Source organism: Zea mays, chromosome 1, assembly GCF_902167145.1.
Source record: "Zea mays cultivar B73 chromosome 1, Zm-B73-REFERENCE-NAM-5.0, whole genome shotgun sequence".
Lineage (NCBI taxonomy): Eukaryota > Viridiplantae > Streptophyta > Magnoliopsida > Poales > Poaceae > Zea > Zea mays.
Genome location: NC_050096.1, coordinates 22,550,997 through 22,575,581, shown reverse-complemented (window position 1 = coordinate 22,575,581; position 24,585 = coordinate 22,550,997). Strand labels below are relative to the sequence as shown.

At 44.7% G+C, this 24,585-nt stretch overlaps 2 protein-coding genes across 2 annotated transcripts; one reads left to right on the top strand and one right to left on the bottom strand.

The window, feature by feature from the left end:
- Window positions 1–4,392: 4,392 nt before the first annotated feature.
- On the top strand, window positions 4,393–10,185 carry LOC100383926 (uncharacterized). Its single transcript, NM_001362231.1, has 7 exons — window positions 4,393–4,831; window positions 6,235–6,289; window positions 6,388–8,339; window positions 8,438–8,596; window positions 8,883–9,054; window positions 9,188–9,486; window positions 9,608–10,185. The coding sequence occupies exons 1-7, from the start codon at window positions 4,655–4,657 to the stop codon at window positions 9,854–9,856; spliced, it is 3,063 nt and encodes a 1,020-aa protein (NP_001349160.1). The 5' UTR covers window positions 4,393–4,654; the 3' UTR covers window positions 9,857–10,185.
- Window positions 10,186–13,594: 3,409 nt separating this feature from the next.
- On the bottom strand, window positions 13,595–15,730 carry LOC732773 (cyclin D5,2). Its single transcript, NM_001112393.2, has 5 exons — window positions 15,277–15,730; window positions 15,100–15,186; window positions 14,658–14,946; window positions 14,444–14,583; window positions 13,595–14,302 (listed from the first exon to the last, which is right to left on the bottom strand). Exons 1-5 carry the CDS (start codon window positions 15,571–15,573, stop codon window positions 14,078–14,080), a joined length of 1,038 nt encoding a protein of 345 aa, NP_001105863.2. The 5' UTR covers window positions 15,574–15,730; the 3' UTR covers window positions 13,595–14,077.
- Between the last annotated feature and the right edge of the window lie 8,855 nt (window positions 15,731–24,585).

Below are 24,585 nucleotides of genomic sequence, written 5' to 3'. Positions count from 1 at the left end.
GTGGGCATGGGTTTGTTCTTCCACTACCCATACCCGCAAACCCATGGGTTTTTAAAACCCGCCTTAAAATCAACATTCCTTATAAATATGTCTCATAATATTATTAATTGAATATGTTCTAATAGAAATAAACTTCATGTAACAAATTTTAGGCTAAAATTAGTTATCACTTGTTCCATTTATGCTAGCTTATTAATGTATTGATTGTCATTTACATGATGAATTATTTTTTATGTTGATGTTAGTGGGTATGGGAAACCCGTTGGGTACCCGAAACCCGCATGGGTATGGGTTTGGGCAAAATTTTATACCCGTCATGGGTATGGGTTTTTTAGCGGGCGTATTTTTTCTTCGCGGGTATGGGTTTGGGCAAGTAATACCCAGCGGGTTTTTACCCATTGCCATCTCTAGCCACCAGGCGCTGGCTGACAGCCCGCTTCTTGAGTTTCTTCGCTGATTTCTTTGGGCTTTTTTGTTCTTGAGTATTGGACTCCTATGCATCTTTTTATGTCTTCTTTTGAGGTGTTGCATCCTCATTGCCTTGGTCCAATTCTCTTCGCATCCTGTGAACTATAATTATAAACACTAGCAAACATATTAGTCCACAGGTTGTGTTAATCATCAAACACCAAAACTCATTTAGCCAAAAGGCCTAGGGTCCATTTTCCTTACACGGGCGACACGTGGCCCGCGCCAACGGTCGACAGGGGGCACTGGACTGTCCGGTGCGCCAACCGACCCGGAGCTGCAACGGTCATCTACGCCAAAAAAGGAAGGAGATCGGCACCGGACAGTCTACGGTGACAGTCCGGTGGTGCACCGGACTGTCCGGTGCGCCACTCGATAGAAGGCAAGGATAGCCTTCCTTGTTGATCTTCAACGGCTCCTAGCTGCCTTGGGGCTATAAAAGGGACCCCTAGGCGCATGGAGGAGCTACCCAAGCTTACAAGAAACATTCTAAGACTCCAAGACTCCAACTTCACGCATTTGATTCTTTGAGATAGTGACTTGAGCTCCATTTGAGTTGTGAACTCCGTGCGTTGTGTTTTGAGCTCAAGTTGTGACTTGTGTGTGTAGTTGTGCTGCGAATTGAGTCTCATGTGTGTTGCTCTTCCCAACCTACTCTTGTGCTTTCTTTGTGATCAATCTTGTAAGGGCGAGAGGCTCCAACTTGTGGAGATTCCTCGCAACCGGGAAGAAAACTATAAGGAAGAACACTGTGGTATTCAAGTTGATCATTGGATCACTTGAAAGGGGTTGAGTGCAACCCTCGTCCATTGGGACGCCACAACGTGGAAGTAGGCAAGTGTTACTTGGCCGAACCACGAGATAAAATCGCGTGTCTCTTGTGTTTGCTCTCTCTTTGATTGTCCGTGTTCGCAAGAGCTCACAGACTTGATTAACTCGCACTAATATCTTTATAATCAAGTTTGTGGAATTTAGTGTTGAATTTTACAGGATCACCTATTCACCCCCCCCCCTCTAGGTGCTCTCAAGATCTCTACCAGATTAGAGATTAGATCCTTTTAGTCCAAGTCTTGATGACAACATTGTCCATTTATGCTTTGATATTCTTATGCAGTTGAGATGATAGACACTTATGAACCCCTCTCTGATATGTAGGCACTAAGTTTTTAAGCCCAAACGATATAGTACTAGGCAGTATATGTCGAACTAGGTGTTGAATATTGTCTTGATTTGATCTTCTTTCTTTAATACAATATAATGATAGCTAAAATAACAATCTAGGAAAGATAGCAGATCACATCTAGAGACAAAATCCACAAACTGATGATTCCAGATAGAGAAAAGGGGTCTTTTTGGACATGCTTGGGTCCCTTATACCAGAACCTAACAATCACCTAGAGACCTTATGGGTGACCTAACTTAAGAATTGTACACGAGTGTGAGCAATTCACCATGTCGAAGCAGTAAAGAAGTAGCTTGTAGAGAGCACTTGGTCCTTATGTGAACCAAGGGGAAGCGACATCCATGTGCGGATGCTCCAACAAGGATTATGGGGAGTGCTGATTCTTTGAGACCTCGATAAAATATCGAGTAGTCTTCTGACCCTTGTCTTACTATTCACATTTACTTTTGAGAAATTAAATTCAAGCATTTATATTCTCAGAATTTCCATGCTAGTACATGGTTGAAAATTAAGGTGCAAGATGCTTTACCAAACATCAAACACTTGGGTGAAGTTGAGCTTACATTTAGAATTTAATCGATGCAAGAATTTCTAGCAAAGCTTAATTTATCTCCCTCTTATGTATGTGATTCTTCACACACCACAAAAAACCAGGAGTTTACCTTGCTTTGACTAATGAATGTGTTTGAAGTTAGTGAAGAGGAAGAAGAAAAGATGACATCAAGCAAACGAGGGTGTACCATCGTCCACCACAACATACCACAATGCCTAGAAAAACAAACATGAGTAGTGCTATAGTTTCCGCGAAGGCCTCTGCAAAGAAGTAGAAGCTCAGGAATAAAGCCTCGTTAGAAGACAGACGAGGGATGCCTTGCACACAATAGCAATGTCTACTTACCACCGTGCCGACACTACAAACCATCACAAGAGGAGATGAGAAAGGAGGTAGTGAAGTGGAAGAGAGCGTCGAAGATGAGCGAGAGCAAGGTGGAAGAGAAGAAGACGAGAGAGAGTAAAGTGGCAACCATCAGTGGAGCTAGAGCCTAGCAAGCTAGGGCATGTGTCCGAGCTTCAGCTCTGTGCTTTGCCATTGGAAGCGATGATGCTTCTCCTCCTCCTGCTCTTCCCCCTCATGGGGAAACGAGGCTACATTTGCATCCGCTCTGTTGTTTGATGGTGAAGGTGGGTTCAGCATGGACTTCATCCTCTACGACTCCATCGGGTCACCAATCAGACACCCACACGCTTAGGCGCTAGGGCTGCGTGTCGCTCGCTTTAGGGTGCAATGTTTGGGTGCTCCAATGGCAGTGCATCGCTGACACTCTTGCCTGCACTTGTGTCCGTGGTTGATGGTGGTGTTGAGTCCAAGATCATCACCAGGTTGTTCGAGTACATAATGTACGTGAATGTTGATATGCCACCAGCATAGATGCTCACCATCACCGACACCAGCATCAACATTGTGAGTTTTGTTTCTCAAGGCATAGACTCACGAGTGCTTTATGAGACGTTCGAAACCTTTAGAGCTAATTGTTAGCTAGCTAATAAATTGTTAACTGAATTAGCTAGCTAACTATTAGCTAGGAGTGTTCCAACTTGAAGCTAATAGATTATTTTGATAAGACAAATGTCCTTCCTACCAATTTATCCTTTTCTTTGTTTTTGAGTCATATTTCTTGCAAGTACACTACTTTTGATATGGATATTTGGAAAAAAACACAAATACAAATATCAAATATTATAAATAGCATAGAAATTTCGACTTCTTCATACATTGGAAAAATTGTAACGACAAATAGAAAGGGTTAGAGACAATTTAGTAATCAGCTACCTATTATCTGGTTTTAGCTGGGTTAGGACAACTAACAACTAATTTCTATTTAGACATAGCTAACAATTAGATGGTCCATTAGCAGGTCCGCTCTTAGCTAATTTTAGCGAGTAACTATTAGTTTAGAGGTTTGGACTTTGGAACAGGGCCTTACACAAATGAGGTATTGATTGACAAATATGTATAAAAATGTTCCATACCACAACTTTAAATGCATAGAGATTATAGGGAATTAAGGGTCATATAAGGCGGACTCCAATAATACCCCACTCCTTCAACACCCCCTGCAAGGGTGTACGTCCGGCTCCAGGCGGCGTCGAACGACGCCCCCTCACGAGGGTGAGGTTGCCTTCGCCCGTCGTGGAAAGAGGATCCCCTTTCATTATTCAATATATTTAATTGTGATTTTTTTGAGTTTAATTATCTATAGCAATATGTATTATGATACTATAAATATTATATTATTTTTTAAACTCTAAAAAGTGATGTAAAAATGTCAAATAGCTTAAAACCGTGTCCAACAGTTTGTTCATATGATCACCTAAAACACTGATTTAAAATATAGATGTACTGTTCATATAGTTGAGTTTAAATATGAGTATGAAGATATGTAAGCTGTTTTAGATAGTATAAAGAGTAGAGAGTTGAATAGGGGAATAGTTGGAGAGGAAGTAAAATAGAGGAATAGGAAAATAGTTGGAGAGAAAGTGAAATATAGGAAGTGTATTTGAGGGAAAGATATTTAAATATAATTACAGAATACCAGGATTTGAGAGGTATCGGAGAAGGTCTAATTGCTTGCTGCCCCACAATTCCCTCCGATCTACTCTGTGCGGACTCGGCCTCGCTTTTTCGCAGGTCGGGGAAGGCAAAGCAGAGCACGCACACTCATGCTGCTACCTCTCGTCCTCGCGTCCTCCTGTCGTGTCGGATCCGAGCAAACCACTGCGCACCTTCCCTTCACTTCCCCCACAGCGCGCGAGGCGCAACTTCCGGCTATGTGCTTGCCCACGCCTGAAGTCGCCGTCACGTCCTTACGCGTCAACGGCACGGCCCCACGCGGGTGAGAGAGGAGAGCCCCCCACGCACCCGCGTGAATATATACTCGCGCGGCCACGGCAGGGTTGGTGGGAGAGCGAATTCGAGCTGGTCGAATCCGGCAGCCGAGCGAGATGGAGAGCTATCTCAAGGAGAACTTCGGGGGCGTGCAGGCCAAGCACTCGTCGGACGAGGCGCTGAGACGATGGCGCAAGGTCGTCGGCCTCGTCAAGAACCCCAAGCGCCGCTTCCGCTTCACGGCCAACCTCGACAAGCGCAACGAGGCCACCGCCATGAAGCGAAATAACCATGTAGGCCTCCGCTTTCCTGATCTGTGCTCCCTGCGTTTCCCCTGCTTCAGCGCCGGTTCCTGGTCCTGCTCTGCAGACTGCTGCAGCAATCTGAATGTACATGCCAATGTTAGCGCTCCCGTAGCTAAATTTCATCCTATCCTTTCTTAAGATTTAGTTGATGCCAGTAGGTAATGGGATTGCTTATAGTCTCGAAAAAACGTAAATGTTGCGAGACTAGTCGGTCAACACAAGTTAGGTTGATTTGTTCAGAGACACGCCGCAGATTTCAGTCAAAAAAGAAACTTGGAACGTGCCTAATAACCACTACTCCTACTAAGAATGAGTCTGACTTCAGAAAGAATCCAGTGGTAGGTCTTTTCCCCGTTTTTTTTGCAAGTGGTTTAAGACTACTGCTCACAGTTTCAAAGGAAGATTGGTCGATACAATTGCCAAGAAAATAAGTTCAGATAGGAAGAACATCTCAGCATATTTTTAAAATATAATTTTTTCCCGAAATTTCTGCAGCAATTTCTTTTATCTTTTCCCCTAAAGTTCTGCAGCACATTTCTAATGCTGCACACAGTTTGTTTCTTGGTGATGATAACCTACTTTAATTACCATATGACATCACGAAAGCACAAAGACCACAATATTATAATAGGTCTGAGTTACACAAGGAAAGTGCAGACAGCACCACATCCAGATCCAAATATATAAAAAATATGATCATGTTTTCCCAGACTCAGAAAGCGACCTTTAAGCTGCAATTGACTAATAGAAGCGTGGATCAGGTTTTCAACCACTTTGCTTTCCAGCGAACATGGACACCGTGTCCCTGATTTCTGGAATATGTTATATGCAAAGTACTGAGCATGAACAGAAACCAAACGTGTCTGTCTTTTATTTTATTTTTTATTAATAAACTCTGGGCTACTATATTTTGTGGAAAAGAAAATTGCTGTGTGTTAGTTTTTTATTTCCTGCAGGTTGCAATGTTCTCCAGAGTGCATCCAACCAAGCATTTTAGGACATATTTGGAATCAATGAATCATAGAGATTTAATTCTGTTCTTGTAAAATTGTTTTGACATTCGTGTGTTATCTGATGCACCGGTATAGATGTTAGATGAGGCTATGAATTTTAGTCACAAAGAAATATCGGTAGATTGTTCATGAAAAATATTTCACAATGGTATATTTCTCCTTTCATTTTTCCCCTGCTGTAAGAAGATCATGGTTCACCATGGATGCCGCTTTGTAACAGTTCAGTGTTGCAACTGTAAATTTATTTTACCAAATTAACCCTTCGCTGTCTTTGACTTGTCTGCAATTTTGCTGAGAACAAAAATATTGTAGGGTTTTGGGTAAGCTGCGTGTCAATCTCAAGAACTTACAATCAGTGCATTTTTTTACCTATCTCAGGAGAAGCTACGTGTTGCCGTGCTTGTTTCAAAGGCTGCACTTCAGTTCATTCACAGTATGATACCACCCCACCTGCGTCCGGAGTTCACTACCACTTGTCCACTTCTATCGTTTTCTCCAATCATCAACCTTACCACCACTTCAATTCCACAGGCGTTGCTCCGTCGAGTGAGTACAAGGTCCCTGCCGATGTCAAGGCGGCTGGTTTCGGCATCTGCGCTGAAGAGCTGAGCTCGATTGTCGAGGGGCATGATGTGAAGAAGCTGAAATCTCATGGTGGCGTGCAGGGCCTCGCGTCCAAGCTATCCACTTCGGAGTCTGACGGCCTCACCACGTCCGCGGACAAGCTAGCGACCCGGCGGGATGTTTTTGGCGTCAACAAGTTTGCGGAGGCGGAGTCCCGTGGCTTCTTGGTCTTCGTCTGGGAGGCGTTGCAGGACATGACACTCATGATCCTTGCCGCGTGCGCGTTCTTCTCGCTCATCGTCGGTATCGCCACGGAGGGATGGCCCAAGGGCGCACACGACGGCCTCGGCATTGTGGCCAGCATCCTGCTGGTCGTGTTCGTCACGGCGTCAAGCGACTACCGCCAATCCCTGCAGTTCAAGGACCTTGACAAGGAGAAGAAGAAGATCACGGTTCAGGTCACCCGGAGCGGCTACAGGCAGAAGCTCTCAATATATGAACTTCTCGTCGGCGACATCGTTCACCTCTCCATTGGTGATCAGGTGCCGGCTGACGGGCTGTTCATGTCAGGCTTCTCGCTTCTGATCAACGAGTCGAGCTTGACCGGAGAGAGTGAGCCAGTTGCCGTCAACGTTGAGTACCCATTCCTTTTGTCAGGGACGAAGGTGCAGGACGGTTCTTGCAAAATGCTCGTCACGACAGTCGGCATGAGGACTCAGTGGGGGAAGCTGATGGCCACTCTCAGCGAAGGTGGTGATGACGAGACACCATTGCAGGTCAAGCTGAATGGTGTGGCCACCATCATCGGTAAGATAGGACTTATCTTTGCAGTGGTCACATTCGCAGTGCTCACCCAAAGCCTGTTCCGGCGCAAGATCATTGATGGTACGTACTTGAGCTGGACTGGAGATGACGCATTGGAGCTGCTTGAGTTCTTCGCCATTGCTGTCACCATCGTCGTTGTGGCAGTACCTGAAGGGCTACCGCTGGCCGTGACACTGAGCCTTGCATTTGCAATGAAGAAGATGATGAACGACAAGGCACTCGTCCGGCACCTTGCAGCCTGCGAGACCATGGGCTCAGCGACCTCCATTTGCAGTGACAAGACAGGCACTCTCACAACGAACCACATGACCGTTGTCAAAGCCTGCATCTGTGGTAAGATCAAAGAAGTGGATGGTGTTTCGGATATCAAGAACCTGTTCTCTGAACTCCCAGACTCTGTCATGGCGATTCTCTCCCAGTCCATATTCAACAACACTGGGGGAGACGTTGTCTTGAACCAGGATGGCAAACGTGAAATACTGGGGACACCTACTGAGACAGCGATTCTAGAGTTCGGGCTGTCACTTGGTGGAGACTTTTTGGCGGTGCGCAAAGCAAGCACTCTTGTAAAGGTGGAGCCGTTCAACTCTGCCAAGAAGAGAATGGGAGTGGTAATCCAGCTCCCAGAGGGTGCACTGCGAGCACACTGCAAAGGTGCATCAGAGATCATACTGGCATCTTGCAGCAAGTACCTGAATGAAGATGGCAATGTCATCCCCCTGGATGCAGGAACCATTGATCACTTGAAGGCCACGATCGATAGCTTCGCGAACGAGGCACTTCGCACTCTCTGTCTTGCCTACATAGAAGTTGAGGATGGGTTCTCAGTCAATGATCAGATCCCAACGGATGGGTACACCTGCATTGGCATTGTGGGGATCAAAGACCCAGTGCGGCCTGGAGTGAAGGAATCAGTTGCTATCTGCAGGTCGGCAGGTATTACAGTCAGGATGGTCACAGGTGACAACATCAACACGGCAAAGGCAATTGCCCGGGAATGCGGCATTTTAACTGAAGGTGGCATTGCCATAGAAGGCCCAGATTTCAGAACCAAGAGTGAAGAAGAGCTTACTCAACTGATACCAAAGATACAGGTGAGTTCATTAGTTGTAGTACTCATCTTTGCACGCTTTTTTTGTATCCTGGTAGGTCATTCATCAGTGATCACTGTGCTTTGCTATGGATGTGGCAGGTGATGGCAAGATCTTCACCACTGGATAAGCATACCCTTGTCAAGCATCTTCGAACTAAACTCTACGAAGTTGTGGCTGTGACTGGTGACGGAACAAACGATGCACCTGCTCTTCATGAGGCTGATATTGGGCTTGCAATGGGCATTGCTGGAACCGAGGTAATTTCGAGATTTTCCTTATGTTTCTAAAAATAACTAGCCATGTCATTCCAATTATCACACTACTGCTGATATCTTGTAGTAATCACCGATATCAAACATCTTGGAAATTTATTTTTTAGCTATATTTAGTATTGTGATTTTTGCTCTTTCACTCTTTTATATGGCTGTAACATCTATGAGATCTAGATACCCATGACCATGAGTAACAATCAATTACATGATATCTCGAGTTATTTGCTATTTACTCCCATTTTGAATTTGACTCTTTAACATGTTCTTAAAGGTGGCCAAAGAGAGTGCTGACGTCATCATTCTTGATGACAACTTCTCCACAATTGTCACTGTTGCAAAATGGGGTCGATCAGTTTACATCAACATTCAGAAGTTTGTGCAGTTTCAGCTCACTGTCAATGTGGTTGCTCTGGTGGTAAACTTCTCCTCAGCTTGCCTGACAGGTACATCCGATATCCTGTATATGAGTTCGTGGTTTGGAAATCCTCTACTACTTGAGCGTATCCTGAATGTACTTTTTGTTTATTTCATAAATATATGTCTCATTGTTCGCATTCATGCTGATTGCTGATTCAGGGAGTGCTCCTCTCACTGCTGTGCAATTGCTCTGGGTCAACATGATCATGGATACACTGGGTGCGCTGGCATTGGCGACAGAACCCCCAAACAATGAACTGATGAAGAGAACACCTGTTGGAAGGAAAGGAAACTTCATCAGTAACATTATGTGGAGAAACATCCTGGGACAGGCCTTGTACCAGTTCCTTGTAATTTGGTACCTACAGACAGAGGGAAAGTGGCTGTTTGGAATCAAGGGCGATAACTCCGATCTAGTCTTGAACACACTGATCTTCAATTGCTTCGTGTTCTGCCAGGTAAAGTCCTAGCTAACTAGCTAAGTGCTGATGAATTTTTAGGCTGCATTTGTACTCGGTTTAAATTTCTTGCACTAACGATGTGGTTACGTGAACTTAAACCTTTAACTTTGCTGTGCAGGTATTCAATGAGGTGAGCTCAAGGGAGATGGAGAGGATAAATGTATTTGAAGGCATTCTAAACAACAACGTGTTCATTGCTGTCCTCGGCAGCACCGTCATCTTCCAGTTCATCATAATACAGTTCCTCGGCGATTTCGCAAACACTACCCCTCTTACGCTCAACCAGTGGATCGCATGTGTTTTTATCGGTTTCATAGGCATGCCTATCGCAGCTATTGTGAAGATGATCCCAGTTGGATCTACGTAGTGAATTAGAGCTAATTTCGTCCAGAAACTGAAGTTGGACATGGCTACAGTCTGATCATGGCAATGGAGTTTTCTGGGTTGCCATTTGTGTACAAGATAGATCTGTGCTATGCTTCTATTCTGGTCAATCTTTGCATCTTTTATCCTGTAGTATCTTATCAGCCAAGGTTGTGGACTCGATTGTTAGAAAATGCCTTGGGCTCTTGTAGCTGTTCTTTGCTTTATATTTTTTCTTGGTGCTTTTGCTAGGAACATTGGAGGCTGGAGCTGTATATGACAATCTTGTTGTTCACTCGAATGTGCTTGTTTTGACACCTATCATTTTGCTTCATCTGATAAGTAATGTTTCAGTCAGAAGTTCCAGAGAAGGGTGGAATCTTAATGTTTCTGATTTGCCAAGAAAACGGACCCATTAGATTACCATCTGATAAGGTTGGCGCTAGTGCACCATCCTCTCTTACCCTTGTCATATCAGATCTCAACTCCACTCTCGTTTGTGCTGCTCTATTGCACCTACAACAAGCTATAGTTTGAGCCCATAGTCACGTCAATTTTTTTATTTCAGAATTAAGTAATCACGCAAATTTATTTCAACGCTTAAAAACCACACAACATAATATTTTTTTATTGAATTAAAAATTATAAAGTGCATGATAATTAAAAGAAAAGTTACATGACAATTAAAAACTACATAATAATTGGCTTGAGTGTTTGTGAATAATTGATGTTTCTCACTTTATGGAAGAGGAATACCTTTGATGAACACTGGTGAGGAAGGATAGATGTCGTCAGCAAAATATTAAACCCTATTGTATTTGTGGCTGTTAACCATGAAGTTCACTACAGGTGCTTGACCTCGAAGGCCCTAGGCCCTCAATGAATAATGACGATTGATTGAGTACGTTAATATTATTGTTGGACCCGGCCATACCAAAAAACATATCATATCCACCGCATATGATGCAACAACTTCTAAGATGATTTAGGGATGTTTGATACCCCTTGTGAATTGATCGGTATGGGCGACCAAACAATTCCTTCATTGTTAATGCATGCAATCGATACTTCCTGGCATGTCTACATAGCCACGCTCTTTATGCTTTTGCTAGCAGATGTCGATTATTCGCGACATTTGGTCGACAACAGAATTCCTCATAATAGTGAATGATACACTCACAAAACCTCTCTTGACACTCTAATGGAGTTGATCTGGCTAGCTTTAAGTACTCATCTATCAAATCTACAGTGGATCTATAGGCTAACAGGCGCACAAACAGTAGTGCACTTTTGTAGGGGAGAGAGACCGAGCCGACCCAGAGCATCTTCTCTTTGGGTGAAAAATACGGAGAGTATTCACCTAATCTATGCATAATACTCAAAAAATTGCCGCCCCATGCGATACTTGTGCCAAAAGTAATTCAAAGGATACACACAGTCATCGATGAAGTAGTCCTGATGAAGCCGATCATAGGCGGACTCATGATCACGATTGATATAGCGTCGACAATGCATGGGCTGGCTCGACGACTCTTCATCGAGCTTGAGCATAGCCTCCTCCATGGTTGCTCGTAATGCATTCCACATTGCATCTTCGGCTCCTTCGCTTGAGTTTGTGCTCGAGGAAGACATGTCGTGAAGATGAGTAGAAAAGACGAGTTTGTAGGAGAGAAATGAGATGAAATGTTTTGTGGAATTAGCTCCACCTAGATAGGGTTATTTATAGATGGATTGTGGATGAAATTTGTGTTTTTTGCAACTTTTTTTTTGAATTTTTTAGACTCCAAACGGATTTTCATTTTCCAAGAGAAATTGATTTATTTTTTATTGGAAAAATGAGAATCACTTGGTAAAATTAAGTTGTCAAACTATCCCTTAAAGTAAAAGCAAACGGTGAGTATTTAAGGTCCCGTTTAGTTTGAGGTGACTAAAGTTTAGTCACTTTTAGTCCCTAAAGAAGCAAACATGGTGACTAAAATGGGGTGAGTAAACTTTAGTTCTTTAGTCACCAAGGAGGTGACTAAAAGAGACTAAAGTAGTATTTTTACCTTATTTACCCTCTCCACTTTCTTCTTATAGCAAACATCCATTAATTAATAGGGGTAAAATAGTCATTATTCACAGCAATTAATGTTCTTTAGTCCGGTTTAGTCACTGGAACCAAACGGAGTACTTTAGCGACTAAACTTTAGCCACTAAAATTTAGTGCAGTGACTAATGGAATGTTTGGTTTGAGGAATGATATAGTCCATCATCTTCTCACTCCTCACTTTTTTGTTTGGTTTGTGGAATGAAGTGAGTTAATCCATCACCACATCATTCCTCATAATTAGTTGTTTAGTACTAATATGTGGAATGGAGTCATCCCACCAAATTTGAGGAATGGACTCATGATGCACCACTTTATTTTGGATAGAGTGATTCATCAAACCAAACATCTCGTAAAGAGCTAAACCGGGTTTGACCAGGAATCTATTCCCGCTTCCCATGTTTTTGGGTATCACAAATTGACACCGTCCCAAGATGGCACTGGCAGTGGCAGCTCTTCCATCGCTACCGTCAGCAGTGTCATCGATGCCAAGACGTTCTTGACCAGTCAAGCACTGGCCTGAGCATGTTACTCCTACGAGACAAGATCTCCTGAGCACGAAGCAACCACTGGCAATAAAATTCCAACAGTCCAAATTCCAGTACCCCTGCCACGTTGTTTGCGCAAATGTTTTCCCTTTTTTTTCCTACCTGGCTGCCAGAGCCAGGCGCACGACACGACAGCCCAGCATCGCCGGTACAGTACATCGAGTTTTTAGCAGGTCGTGTCCCTCTCACCTCCTGCATCTTCCTCCAGCAGTTTTCTTATTTCGTCCTATATATTACAAATAATATTATCTACACTGTAAATCTCTTAGTTTACACGATTCACTGTGGACACCATAAAGATATAGAGATAGAGAAACCTCTCAACCGTTTTCGATTTTAGGGCTAGTTTAGAAACTTAAACTTCTCCAAGATTCTGAGAAATTATGTAAAAAGTAAACTAATTTTCCATTCAATTTCTGGGAATCCCAAAATTTTAGTTTCAAACTAGCCTATATTAGAAAACGGGACGAGTTTTTTTTGTTCAGTTTTCGTCCCTGTTAAGAAGTGCAAGAGCAGTTTCTAATGGCAATGCACATTGATAGGCCACTCCCGTCTCCCGTCCGATCTTCTTGTGTTGTGTCCACAAGAATCCCTGAGGAAAGCTGCAAGCTGCTGAATTGAGGAGGGCCTCTCCCTCACTGTCCTATCTCACCTGCCCTACTGCTGCAGCCTCCTGCAGCTGCAACCATATGTGATGCTGACCTGTCCAAGTCAAAAGCCATTTGCAGTGCATGGGTCGCGACGCAGTGGAGTTACGGACGGCGAACAGTGCCAGCCATCTCCCAACGACAGCGAGGGGCCAGTACCATGGTCGCTGCGAGCAGCAAGCAAAACGAGCAGGCGATTTGATGACACGGCACAGAAGGCAACGCCGTCAGAAAGAGGAACGCGCAGCTGCTGGTGCTGCAGAGCGTTTCTTTCACGATCCTCGCGATGCCTGCCATGCACGGCAACTGCACGCATACCAACGAACGAGCAGCAGGGCCTCGTCATCAATCACAAGGTCAGCCTTTGCCCTTTGATTCATCGACGGAAATCAGTCTGAAGAACAGGACATCGACTCAACAGAAGGCGAAGCAAGATAATCAAATGAAATAGTACTATCTAGTTAACGGTTGCCACTGATGCAGTGACAGACAGGCTATTTAATAATCAGAGAAAGATAGAGGACAGACAGACGGACTAGCTGGTACAGACGGCATTCACACACACACACAAAAAAACAAAAATTGACTTCCGACTCCTGACATCACTTTCACCTCGGTAGGTACCCTGTGAGGTCTGACCGGCTGAGGCCTTGGCGCTTTGAGCAAGAGCTTTGCTCTGTTTCAGCTTTGGTCTAGTCTTTACACTGCCCTCCCACTTTGATCCCGGGAAAAGATCTCCACAAAACAAAAGATCTTTCCGACACTAAATCACCAGATCACCCTGCGACACCGCACTAACCCGAAGAATCAGATCTCGCCCCCGCTTGGATTCGGGCGTTCTGGCCACCCCTGAAGAAACAAACAATCGGTAGCAAAAAGAAAATGGTGAGCTGAAAAATGCAGCTGGACTGCAACTGCACTGCCCAGCAGCTCCTAGCCTCCTACTGTCGCTGAGGTGAGCGCAACCGTCTCCTCTGGTTGTGGTTGTGCTTGTGGCTATCCGGGGTTGCAGGCGGGCCGGAGCCAGCGGCATTATTGGCGCCCGGGCTGGGGCTCCCGTTCCCGGCGACAGAGACGCCCGAGGACGCCACCCCCGTCGACGTCGAGTGCGTCGGCGACTTGTCGTCCTCCCGAATCATCGCTCTGTAGCAGGAGTACACGTGCCCCTGCCAGACACCAACAGCGGCCGCATTTGTTACTCATCATTGCGCGCGCTTTCCGCCAAAGGGATTGCAATTGCAACGCCGTTGCGAGAAAAGACGACGGACGGCCACGGTGGGCGGCGGCACCGGCGGGAATGGGCTTACGGTGTCTAGTTGCGGGCACGATGACCCCAGGATCGCCTTGAGCGCGTCCAGGCTGCCGGCGGGAGTCTCCTCCCGGCCGCGCGCGACGAGGATGGATGCCACGGCGATGGTCGACGGCCGGTACTCCACCGAGCTTATCACTGCAAATGAAGATCAGTTCGTGCTCCATGGACCGGAAGGGAGTGCGTGGGAGGGAGGGGAAAAGGATCGACACCTTTGATCGCCGCGAAGACGCACTCCACGGCGCGCATGAGGATCGCCCGGCGCTCGTCCTCCCGGAACCGCGCCGCGAAGTAGCTGATGTAGGGGAAGGGGGTGACGGCGATCATCCGCCACTCGAGGGTGCCCAGGACGAGGAGCTCCATCCGCAGGATGGACGCGCTGTCGAACTCGTCCTCGTCTAGCGGGAACTCCGACAGCCGCGGCGCGTGCTCCTCCTCCAGCTTGATCGCCAGCGACAGGCACGCCACCGTGAGCAGCCGCAAAGCCCACTCGTTCCCCCTCTGAAGCAATCAATCATCACCAGACCAGAGAGGGCCGCAGTGCACATGCAGGCAGTCAGCACATCATTGGAACACGCCAGAACGGAAAGAAAGAGGAGAAGCCGGCAATGGCGACGGCGATGGGAAATGCAGGGTTACTAATAGGGCAGTTACATTGACTCGCCGTTGAACCAGGAAGCGATCGAGGTAAGTCACCGCGACGTACGCGGTCTTCCCGCCGAACCCGAACATCGCCGTGGTCTGCGAGCAGCAAACAAAGAAGAGATGAACTTTAGGAAAGAAAACGAAAAAAAAACGAATTTTACGAAGGAGGAAGATCGCGCGAACGACCTTGATGATCCAGCGGACGCATCCGGAGCGTGCGGTCTTCATCCACTCCTCCGTTTCCTCCTCCGCCGGGGCGCATACTGCCGCGCTCTCCTTGGACAGGAGCAGCGCGACGTACTCCTCGTCCTGGTCCTCGACAAGCAGATGCTCGTCGCGGGCGACGACGAAGTCGGTGGCGCCGGCGCCATCGTAGGCGTCGGAGAGAAGGTCGCTGCCGTCCTCCAGGCAGATGAGGATGGAGGTGGGCGTGGCGGGAGCGGACGTGGAGGCCGTTGCTGCGGCGGCGGCGGCATCCCCCATGGCGTCAATCAGAGCCCGTGCATGAACTGGGAAAGAGGAGAGAAAGGTGAAGGAAAAGATTTTCTTCGTCCCAGCAGCAGCAGCAGCGCGGAGTAAAAGGCGGCATGCGGCGTGCGGGGTGGGTGCGCGCGAGCACGGCACGGAACTGAACTTCCTCCCTACTCTTCTCCACGCTCGCGCGCTTTCACAGGGGGTGAGCAGTTGCAGAGGGAGAGAAGTGGGAGGCGTGGCGTGCCAGCGTGGGGCGCACCACAACTTGTACTGTACGTGTTAGCGATACATACATACATGAACTAGACGTCTTATTTTGCTGGTTGCTAGTCGTAACGTTCATGCAAACGTGCTGTTATTAGCGATATACATACATACATACATACATACATACATACATACATACATACATACATACAACCTGTTGCGGCTTGATCTTCGCTGGTGAAACGTGCTGTTATTAGATGGAAAATGGCACCAATAGTTTGGTTCCGATGCCTTCTACAATTTTTTTTACTCGTGTAGACCTTACATATATTGCGTGTTTGCATGTTTTTTGGCATATTTATCTACATATTTATGGAAAATAACTCTTATCTTCAGAACCAAAAAAAAACCCTACCAGAACTAGATATCTTTCCATTTATTAAGATGCCCGTGCTTTGATATCGATAAAAAGTGTTAGGGTTGTACATTAGGTGCCGTAATTTCTTAGCATTGAGATTTTATGCTTGCTACGCACACATTTAGTTCGATGTCACTAGCAAGTTTGTCCGCATAAATAGGGGAATATATTTTCAAGAATCAATCATGCATGTTGGTGCAATCATGCAAATCAGGCGATTTGGTGCCACCAATCAAAATTTAATAGTGTCTCTTATTTTATATTTATCCTCTTCCACCTTAAACCTAGTAACTATTTTACATTTTACACCTTTCACTTAAAATAATAATCACCGTTGGATTTTGGTTGGATTCACCATATCTCTTGATTGCATAGTGCATCAACAAGCCTGATTGCACGAGATATCTTTTTACTTAAGAATATAGGCAGAGTGACGCACAAAACTTTTTAGCTACTCTAAAAATACCAGAAATCACATGATTAATCTATCATGTTTAAATGGTATTTACATAGTCCGTGTTCTAAATCTTGATCTGTACATTATCATTGTTACATATTTTCCATTCTTATAGTGTGTTCTATCTTTGTACTTGAAATAATTATTGAAAAAATATATTGCTTAATAATGATGTTTTCGTATATTATCTATCACTAGTTGGTTGCTCATGTCTTACTATGGTTTATATACTCACAATATTTATAATATCTATTTTTTTAGAACACAAATAAATATTTATTCTAGTGGTTAGAAGCTAAGCCTAGGAGAGAGGGTTAGGGTTTGAACCCTAGGTTTTGTACCTTTTTATTTTTCTAGGGGTGCGCATGGGAGGGAGACGTGGGAAGAAATGCCCACTTAAATATAGTAGAGACAAATATTATGTTATCTATTGAAAGTCGCCTAACGGGGGGTGAATAGGGCGAATCTAAAATTTATAAACTTAAGCACAACTACAAGCCGGGTTAGCGTTAGAAATAGAAACGAGTCCGAGAGAGAGGGCGCAAAACAAATCGTGAGCAAATAAAGAGCGAGACACAATGATTTGTTTTACCGATGTTCGGTTCTTGCAAACCTACTCCCCGTTGAGGTGGTCACGAAGACCGGGTCTCTTTCAACCCTTTCCCTCTCTCAAACGGTCACCTAGACCGAGTGAACTTCTCTTCTCAATCAAACGGGACACAAAGTCCCCACAAGGACCACCACACGATTGGTGTCTCTTGCCTTGGTTACAATTGAGTTTGATCACAAAAGAATGAGAAAGAAAGGAAGCAATCCAAGCGCAAGAGCTCAAATGAACACAACAAATCTCTTTCTCTCTGATCACTAAAGCTTTGTGTGGAGTTTGGAGAGGATTTGATCTCTTTGGTGTGTCTTGTATTGAATGCTATAGCTCTTGTAAGGTGTAGAAGTGTAGAAATTTGGATGCCATTGAATGTGGCGTGGTTGGGGTATTTATAGCCCCAACCACAAAAAATGACCGTTGGAAGTGTGCTGTCGTATGGCGCACCGGACAGTCCGGTGCGCCACCGGACACTGTCCGGTGCGCCAGCCACGTCAGCAGACCGTTGGGGTTCGACCGTTGGAGCTCTGACTTGTGGGGCCTCTAGACTGTCCGGTGGTGCACCGGACAAGTCCTGTAGACTGTCCGGTGCGCCAACTGCGCGTGCTCTGTCCTCTGCGCGCGCAGGCGCACATTAAATGCGTTGCAGTCGACCGTTGCGCGCGAAGTAGCCGTTGCTCCACTGGCACACCGGACAGTCCGGTGAATTATAGCGGAGCGCCCTCTAAAATTTCCGAAGGTAGCAAGTTCAGCTTCAAGTGCCCTGGTGCACCGGACACTGTTCGGTGGCACACCGGACAGTCCGGTGCGCCAGACCAGGGTGCCTTTGGGATGTCTTTGGCTCTCTTTGTTTGAACCTTTTCTTGGTCTTTTTATTGGCCTATTATGAACCTTTTGGCACCTGTAGAACTTATAGACTAGAGCAAACTAGTTAGTCCAATTATTTGTGCTGGGCAATTCAACCACCAAAATCAATTAGGAAAAAGGTGTAAGCCTAATTCCCTTTCAATCTCCCCTTTTTGGTGATTGATGCCAACACAAGCCAAAGCAAATATAGAAGTGCATAATTGAACTAGTTTGCAGAATGTAAGTGCAAATGTTACTTAGAATTGAGCCAATAAATATTTTCTTAGAATATGCATGGATTGTTTCTTTATATTTAACATTTTGGACCACGCTTGCACCACATGTTTTGTTTTTTTGCAAATTCTTTTGTAAATTCATTTGAAAGTCTTTTTGCAAATAGTCAAAGGTGAATGAATAAGATTTTGAGAAGCATTTTCAAGATTTGAAATTTTCTCCCCCTGTTTCAAATGCTTTTTCCTTTGACTAAACAAAACTCCCCCTTAATAAAATTCTCCTCTTAGTGTTCAAGAGGGTTTTAAGATACTAATTTTGAAAACACTACTTTCTCCCCTTTTTGAACACAATAAGATACCAATGTGAAAATCGTTATTTAAAATTAGGTGGTGGTGTGGTGCGGTCCTTTTGCTTTGGGCTAATACTTTCTCCCCCTTTGGCATAAATCGCCAAAAACGGATACTTGAGTGAAATATAATCCCTTTTAACTAGTTTCTCCCCCTTTAGTTAACAAAATATGAGTGAAGAGTATACCAAAGTTGGAGAGTTGCTCGGAGCGACGGCAAAGGATGATTTATGGAGTGGAGTGGAAGCCTTTGTCTTCGCCGAAGACTCCAATTCCCTTTCAATACACCTATGACTTGGTTTGAAATTCACTTGAAAACACATTAGTCATTGTGTATAAAAGAGATATGATCAAAGGTATATTCATGAGCTATGTGTGCAAAACATCAAAAAAAATTCCGAGAATCAAGAATATTTAGCTAATTCTAAGTTTGTTAAAAGTTTGTTCATCTAGTGGCTTGGTAAAGATATCGGCTAATTGTTCCTTGGTGTTAATATATGCAATCTCGATATCTCCCTTTTGTTGGTGATCCCTTAGAAAATGATACCGAATGGCTATGTGTTTAGTGCGGCTATGCTCAACGGGATTATCCGCCATGCGGATTGCACTCTCATTATCACATAGAAGAGGAACTTTGGTTAATTTGTAACCATAGTCTCTAAGGGTTTGTGAAAGTCGCCTAGAGGGGGGGTGAATAGGGCGAATCTGAAATTTACAAACTTAATCACAACTACAAGCCGGGTTAGCCTTAGAAATATAATCGAGTCCGAGAGAGAGGGTGCAAAACAAATCGCAAGCGAATAAAGAGTGTGACACGCGGATTTGTTTTACCGAGGTTCGGTTCTCGCAAACCTACTCCACGTTGAGGTGGTCACAAAGACCGGGTCTCTTTCAACCCTTTCCCTCTCTCAAACGGTCCCTCAGACCGAGTGAGCTTCTTCTTCTCAATCAAACGGGAACAAACTTCCCCGCAAGGACCACCACACAATTGGTGTCTCTTGCCTCGGTTACAATTGAGTTGTTCGCAAGAAAGAATGAAAGAAAGAAGCAATCCAAGCGCAAGAGCTCAAAAGAACACAACAAATCTCTCTCACTAATCACTAAAGCCTTGTGTGGAATTGGGAGAGGATTTGATCACTTGGTGTGTCTTGTATTGAATGCTTAGCTCTTGTAAGTAGTTGGAAGGTGGAAATCTTGGATGACTTGAATGTGGGGGTGGTTGGGGTATTTATAGCCCCAACCACCAAACTAGCCGTTTGGTGGAGGCTGCTGTCGCATGGCGCACCGGACAGTCTGGTGTGCCACCGAACACTGTCCGGTGCGCCAGCGACGTCACCTGGCCATTGGGTTCCGACCGTTGGAGCTCTGTCTTGTGGGCCCGCCTGGCTGTCCGGTGGTGCACCGGACAAGTCCTATAGACTGTCCGGTGTGCCACCCACGCGTGCACTGCTCCTGTGCGTGCGCAGGCGCGCATTTAATGCGTTGTAGTCGACCGTTGCACGTGAAGTAGCCGTTACTCCGCTGGCTCACCGGACAGTCCGGTGTGCACCAGACATATCCGGTGAATTTTAGCGGAGCGGATTCCCGAAGCTGGCGAGTTCAGAGTCGCTCTCCCCTGGGGCACCGGACAGTCCGGTGAATTATAGCGAAGCGCCTCTGAGAATTCCCGAAGGTGAAGTGTTCAGCTTGGAGTCCCCTGGTGCACCGGACAGTCCGGTGCGCCAGACCAGGGCACACTTCGGTTGTCCCTTGCTCTCTTTGTTTGAACCCTTTTCTTGGTCTTTTTATTGACTTAGTGTGAACCTTTGGCACCTGTATAACTTATAGACTAGAGCAAACTAGTTAGTCCAATTATTTGTGTTGGGCAATTCAACCACCAAAATCATTTAGGAAATAGGTGTAAGCCTAATTCCCTTTCAATCTCCCCCTTTTTGGTGATTGATGCCAACACAAACCAAAGCAAGTATAGAAGTGCATAATTGAACTAGTTTGCATAATGTAAGTGCAAAGGTTACTTGGAATTGAGCCAATATAAATACTTATAAGATACACATGGATTGTTTCTTTATTTTTAGCATTTTGGACCACACTTGCACCACATGTTTTGTTTTTGCAAATTCTTTTGTAAATTCTTTTCAAAGTTCTTTTGCAAATAGTCAAAGATAAATGAATAACATTTCGAGAAGCATTTTCAAGATTTGAAATTTTCTCCCCCTGTTTCAAATGCTTTTCCTCTTGACTAAAACAAAACTCCCCCTCAATAAATTTCTCCTCTTTATTGTTCAAGAGGGTTTTGAGATACCAAATTTTGAAGGTGCTACTTTCTCCCTTTTTGAACACAATGAGATACCAATTTGAAAATCATATTAAAATTAGGTGGTGGTGCGGTCCTTTTGCTTTGGGCTAATACTTTCTCCCCCTTTGGCATGAATCGCCGAAAACGGATACTTTGAGTGAAATATAAGCCCTTGTGTTAACTACTTTCTCCCCTTTGGTAAACAAAATATGAGTGAAGATTATACCAAATACGGAGAGTTGCTCGGAGCGACGGCGAAGGATGAGTTGATGGAGTGGAGTGGAAGCCTTTGTCTTCGCCGAAGACTCCAATTCCCTTTCAATACTCCTATGACTTGGTTTGAAATCCACTTGAAAACACATTAGTCATAGCATATATAAAAGAGACATGATCAAAGGTATACCTATGAGCTAAGTGTGCAAGACATCAAAAGAAATTCCTAGAATCAAGAATATTTAGCTCATGCCTAAGTTTGTTAAAGGTTTGTTCATCTAGTGGCTTGGTAAAGATATCGGCTAATTGATCTTTAGTGTTAATATACGCAATCTCGATATCTCCCTTTTGTTGGTGATCCCTTAAGAAATGATACCGAATGGCTATGTGTTTAGTGCGGCTATGCTCAACGGGATTATCCGCCATGCGGATTGCACTCTCATTATCACATAGAAGAGGAACTTTGGTTAATTTGTAACCATAGTCCCTAAGGGTTTGCCTCATCCAAAGTAATTGCGCGCAACAATGTCCTGCGGCAATATACTCGGCTTCGGTGGTAGAAAGAGCTACGGAATTTTGGTTCTTTGAAGCCTAAGACACCAAGGATCTTCCCAAGAACTGGCAAGTCCCCGATGTGCTCTTTCTATTAATCTTACACCCCGCCCAATCGGCATCCGAATAACTAATTAAATCAAATGTGGATCCCCGAGGGTACCAAAGCCCAAACTTAGGAGTATAAGCCAAATATCTCAAGATTCGTTTTACGGCCGTAAGGTGAGCTTCCTTAGGGTCGGCTTGGAATCTTGCACACATGCATACAGAAAGCATAATGTCCGGTCGAGATGCACATAAATAGAGTAGTGAACCTATCATCGACCGGTATACCTTTTGATCTACGGATTTACCTTCCGTGTCGAGGTCGAGATGCCCATTGGTTCCCATGGGTGTCTTGATGGGCTTGGCATCCTTCATCCCAAACTTGCTTAGAATGACTTGAGTATACTTCGTTTGGCTAATGAAGGTGCCCTCTTGGAGTTGCTTCACTTGAAATCCTAAGAAATACTTCAACTCCCCCATCATTGACATCTCGAATTTCTGTGTCATGATCCTACTAAATTCTTCACATGTAGATTCGTTAGTAGACCCAAATATGATATCATCAACATATATTTGGCATACAAACAAATCATTGTCAAGAGTTTTAGTAAATAAAGTAGGATCGACCTTTCCGACTTTGAAGCCATTAGTGATAAGAAAATCTCTTAGGCATTCATACCATGCTCTTGGGGCTTGCTTGAGCCCATAAAGCGCCTTAGAGAGTTTATATACATGATTAGGATACTCACTATCTTCAAAGCTGGGAGGTTGCTCAACATAGACCTCTTCTTTGATTGGTCCATTGAGGAAGGCACTTTTCACGTCCATTTGATAAAGCTTGAAGCCATGGTAAGTAGCATAGGCCAATAATATACGAATTGACTCAAGCCTAGCTACGGGTGCATAGGTTTCACCGAAATCCAAACCTTCGACTTGGGAGTATCCCTTGGCCACAAGTCGGGTTTTGTTCCTTGTCACCACACCATGCTCGTCTTGCTTGTTGCGGAACACCCACTTGGTTCCTACAACATTTTGATTAGGACGTGGAACCAAATGCCATACCTCGTTCCTAGTGAAGTTGTTGAGCTCCTCTTGCATCGCCACCACCCAATCCGAATCTTGAAGTGCTTCCTCTACCCTGTGTGGCTCAACAGAGGAAACAAAAGAGTAATGCTCACAAAAATGTGCAACACGAGATCTAGTGGTTACCCCCTTATGAATGTCGCCGAGGATGGTGTCGACGGGGTGATCTCGTTGGATTGCTTGGTGGACTCTTGGGTGTGGCGGTCTTGGTTCTTCATCCTCCTTGTCTTGATCATTTGCATCTCCCCTTGATCATTGTCGTCATCTTGAGGTGGTTCATCTCTTTGATCTTCTCCTTCATCAACTTGAGCCTCATCCTCATTTTGAGTTGGTGGAGATGCTTGCGTGGAGGAGGATGGTTGATCTTGTGCATTTGGAGGCTCTTCGGATTCCTTAGGACACACATCCCCAATGGACATGTTCTTTAGCGCGATGCGCAGAGCCTCTTCATCACCTATCTCATCAAGATCAACTTGCTCTACTTGAGAGCCGTTAGTCTCATCAAACACAACGTCACAAGAAACTTCAACTAGTCCGGAGGACTTGTTGAAGACTCTATATGCCCTTGCGTTTGAGTCATATCCTAGTAAAAAGCCTTCTACAGTCTTAGGAGCAAATTTAGATTTTCTACCTCTTTTAACAAGAATAAAGCATTTGCTACCAAAGACTCTAAAATATGAAATATTGGGCTTTTTACCGGTTAGGATTTCGTATGATGTCTTCTTGAGGATTCGGTGTAGATATAACCGGTTGATAGCGTAGCAAGCGGTGTTAACCGCCTCTGCCCAAAACCGATCCGACGTCTTGTACTCATCAAGCATGGTTCTTGCTATGTCCAATAGAGTTCTATTCTTCCTCTCCACTACACCATTTTGTTGTGGGGTGTAGGGAGAAGAGAACTCATGCTTGATGCCCTCCTCCCCAAGGAAGCTTTCGATTTGTGAGTTCTTGAACTCTGTCCCGTTGTCGCTTCTAATTTTCTTGATCCTCAAGCCGAACTCATTTTGAGTCCGTCTCAAGAATCCCTTTAAGGTTTCTTGGGTATGAGATTTTTCCTGCAAAAAGAACACCCAAGTGAAGCGAGAATAATCATCCACAATAACTAGACAGTACTTACTCCCGCCGATGCTTATGTAAGCAATTGGGCTGAATAGATCCATGTGTAGGAGCTCAAGTGGCCTATCAGTCGTCATGACGTTCTTGTGTGGATGATGAGCACCAACTTGCTTCCCTGCTTGGCATGCTCTACAAATCCTGTCTTTCTCAAAATGAACATTTGTTAATCCTAAAATGTGCTCTCCCTTTAGAAGCTTATGAAGATTCTTCATTCCAACATAGGCTAGTCGGCGGTGCCAGAGCCAACCCATATTAGTCTACCAAGTATAGCTGACCCTCTAACACTCCCTTAAATGCTATTGAATCATCACTTCTTCTAAAGACATTGACACCTACATCAGTAAAAAGACAGTTGTAGCCCATTTGACATAATTGAGAAACGGAAAGCAAATTGTAATCTAAAGAATCAACAAGAAAAACATTGGAAATGGAATGGTCAGGAGATATAGCTATTTTACCCAAACCTTTGACCAAACCTTGGTTTCCATCCCCGAATGTGATAGCTCGTTAGGGATCTTGGTTTTTCTCATAGGAGGAGAACATCTTCTTCTCCCCTGTCATGTGGTTTGTGCACCCGCTATCGATGATCCAACTTGAGCCCCCGGAT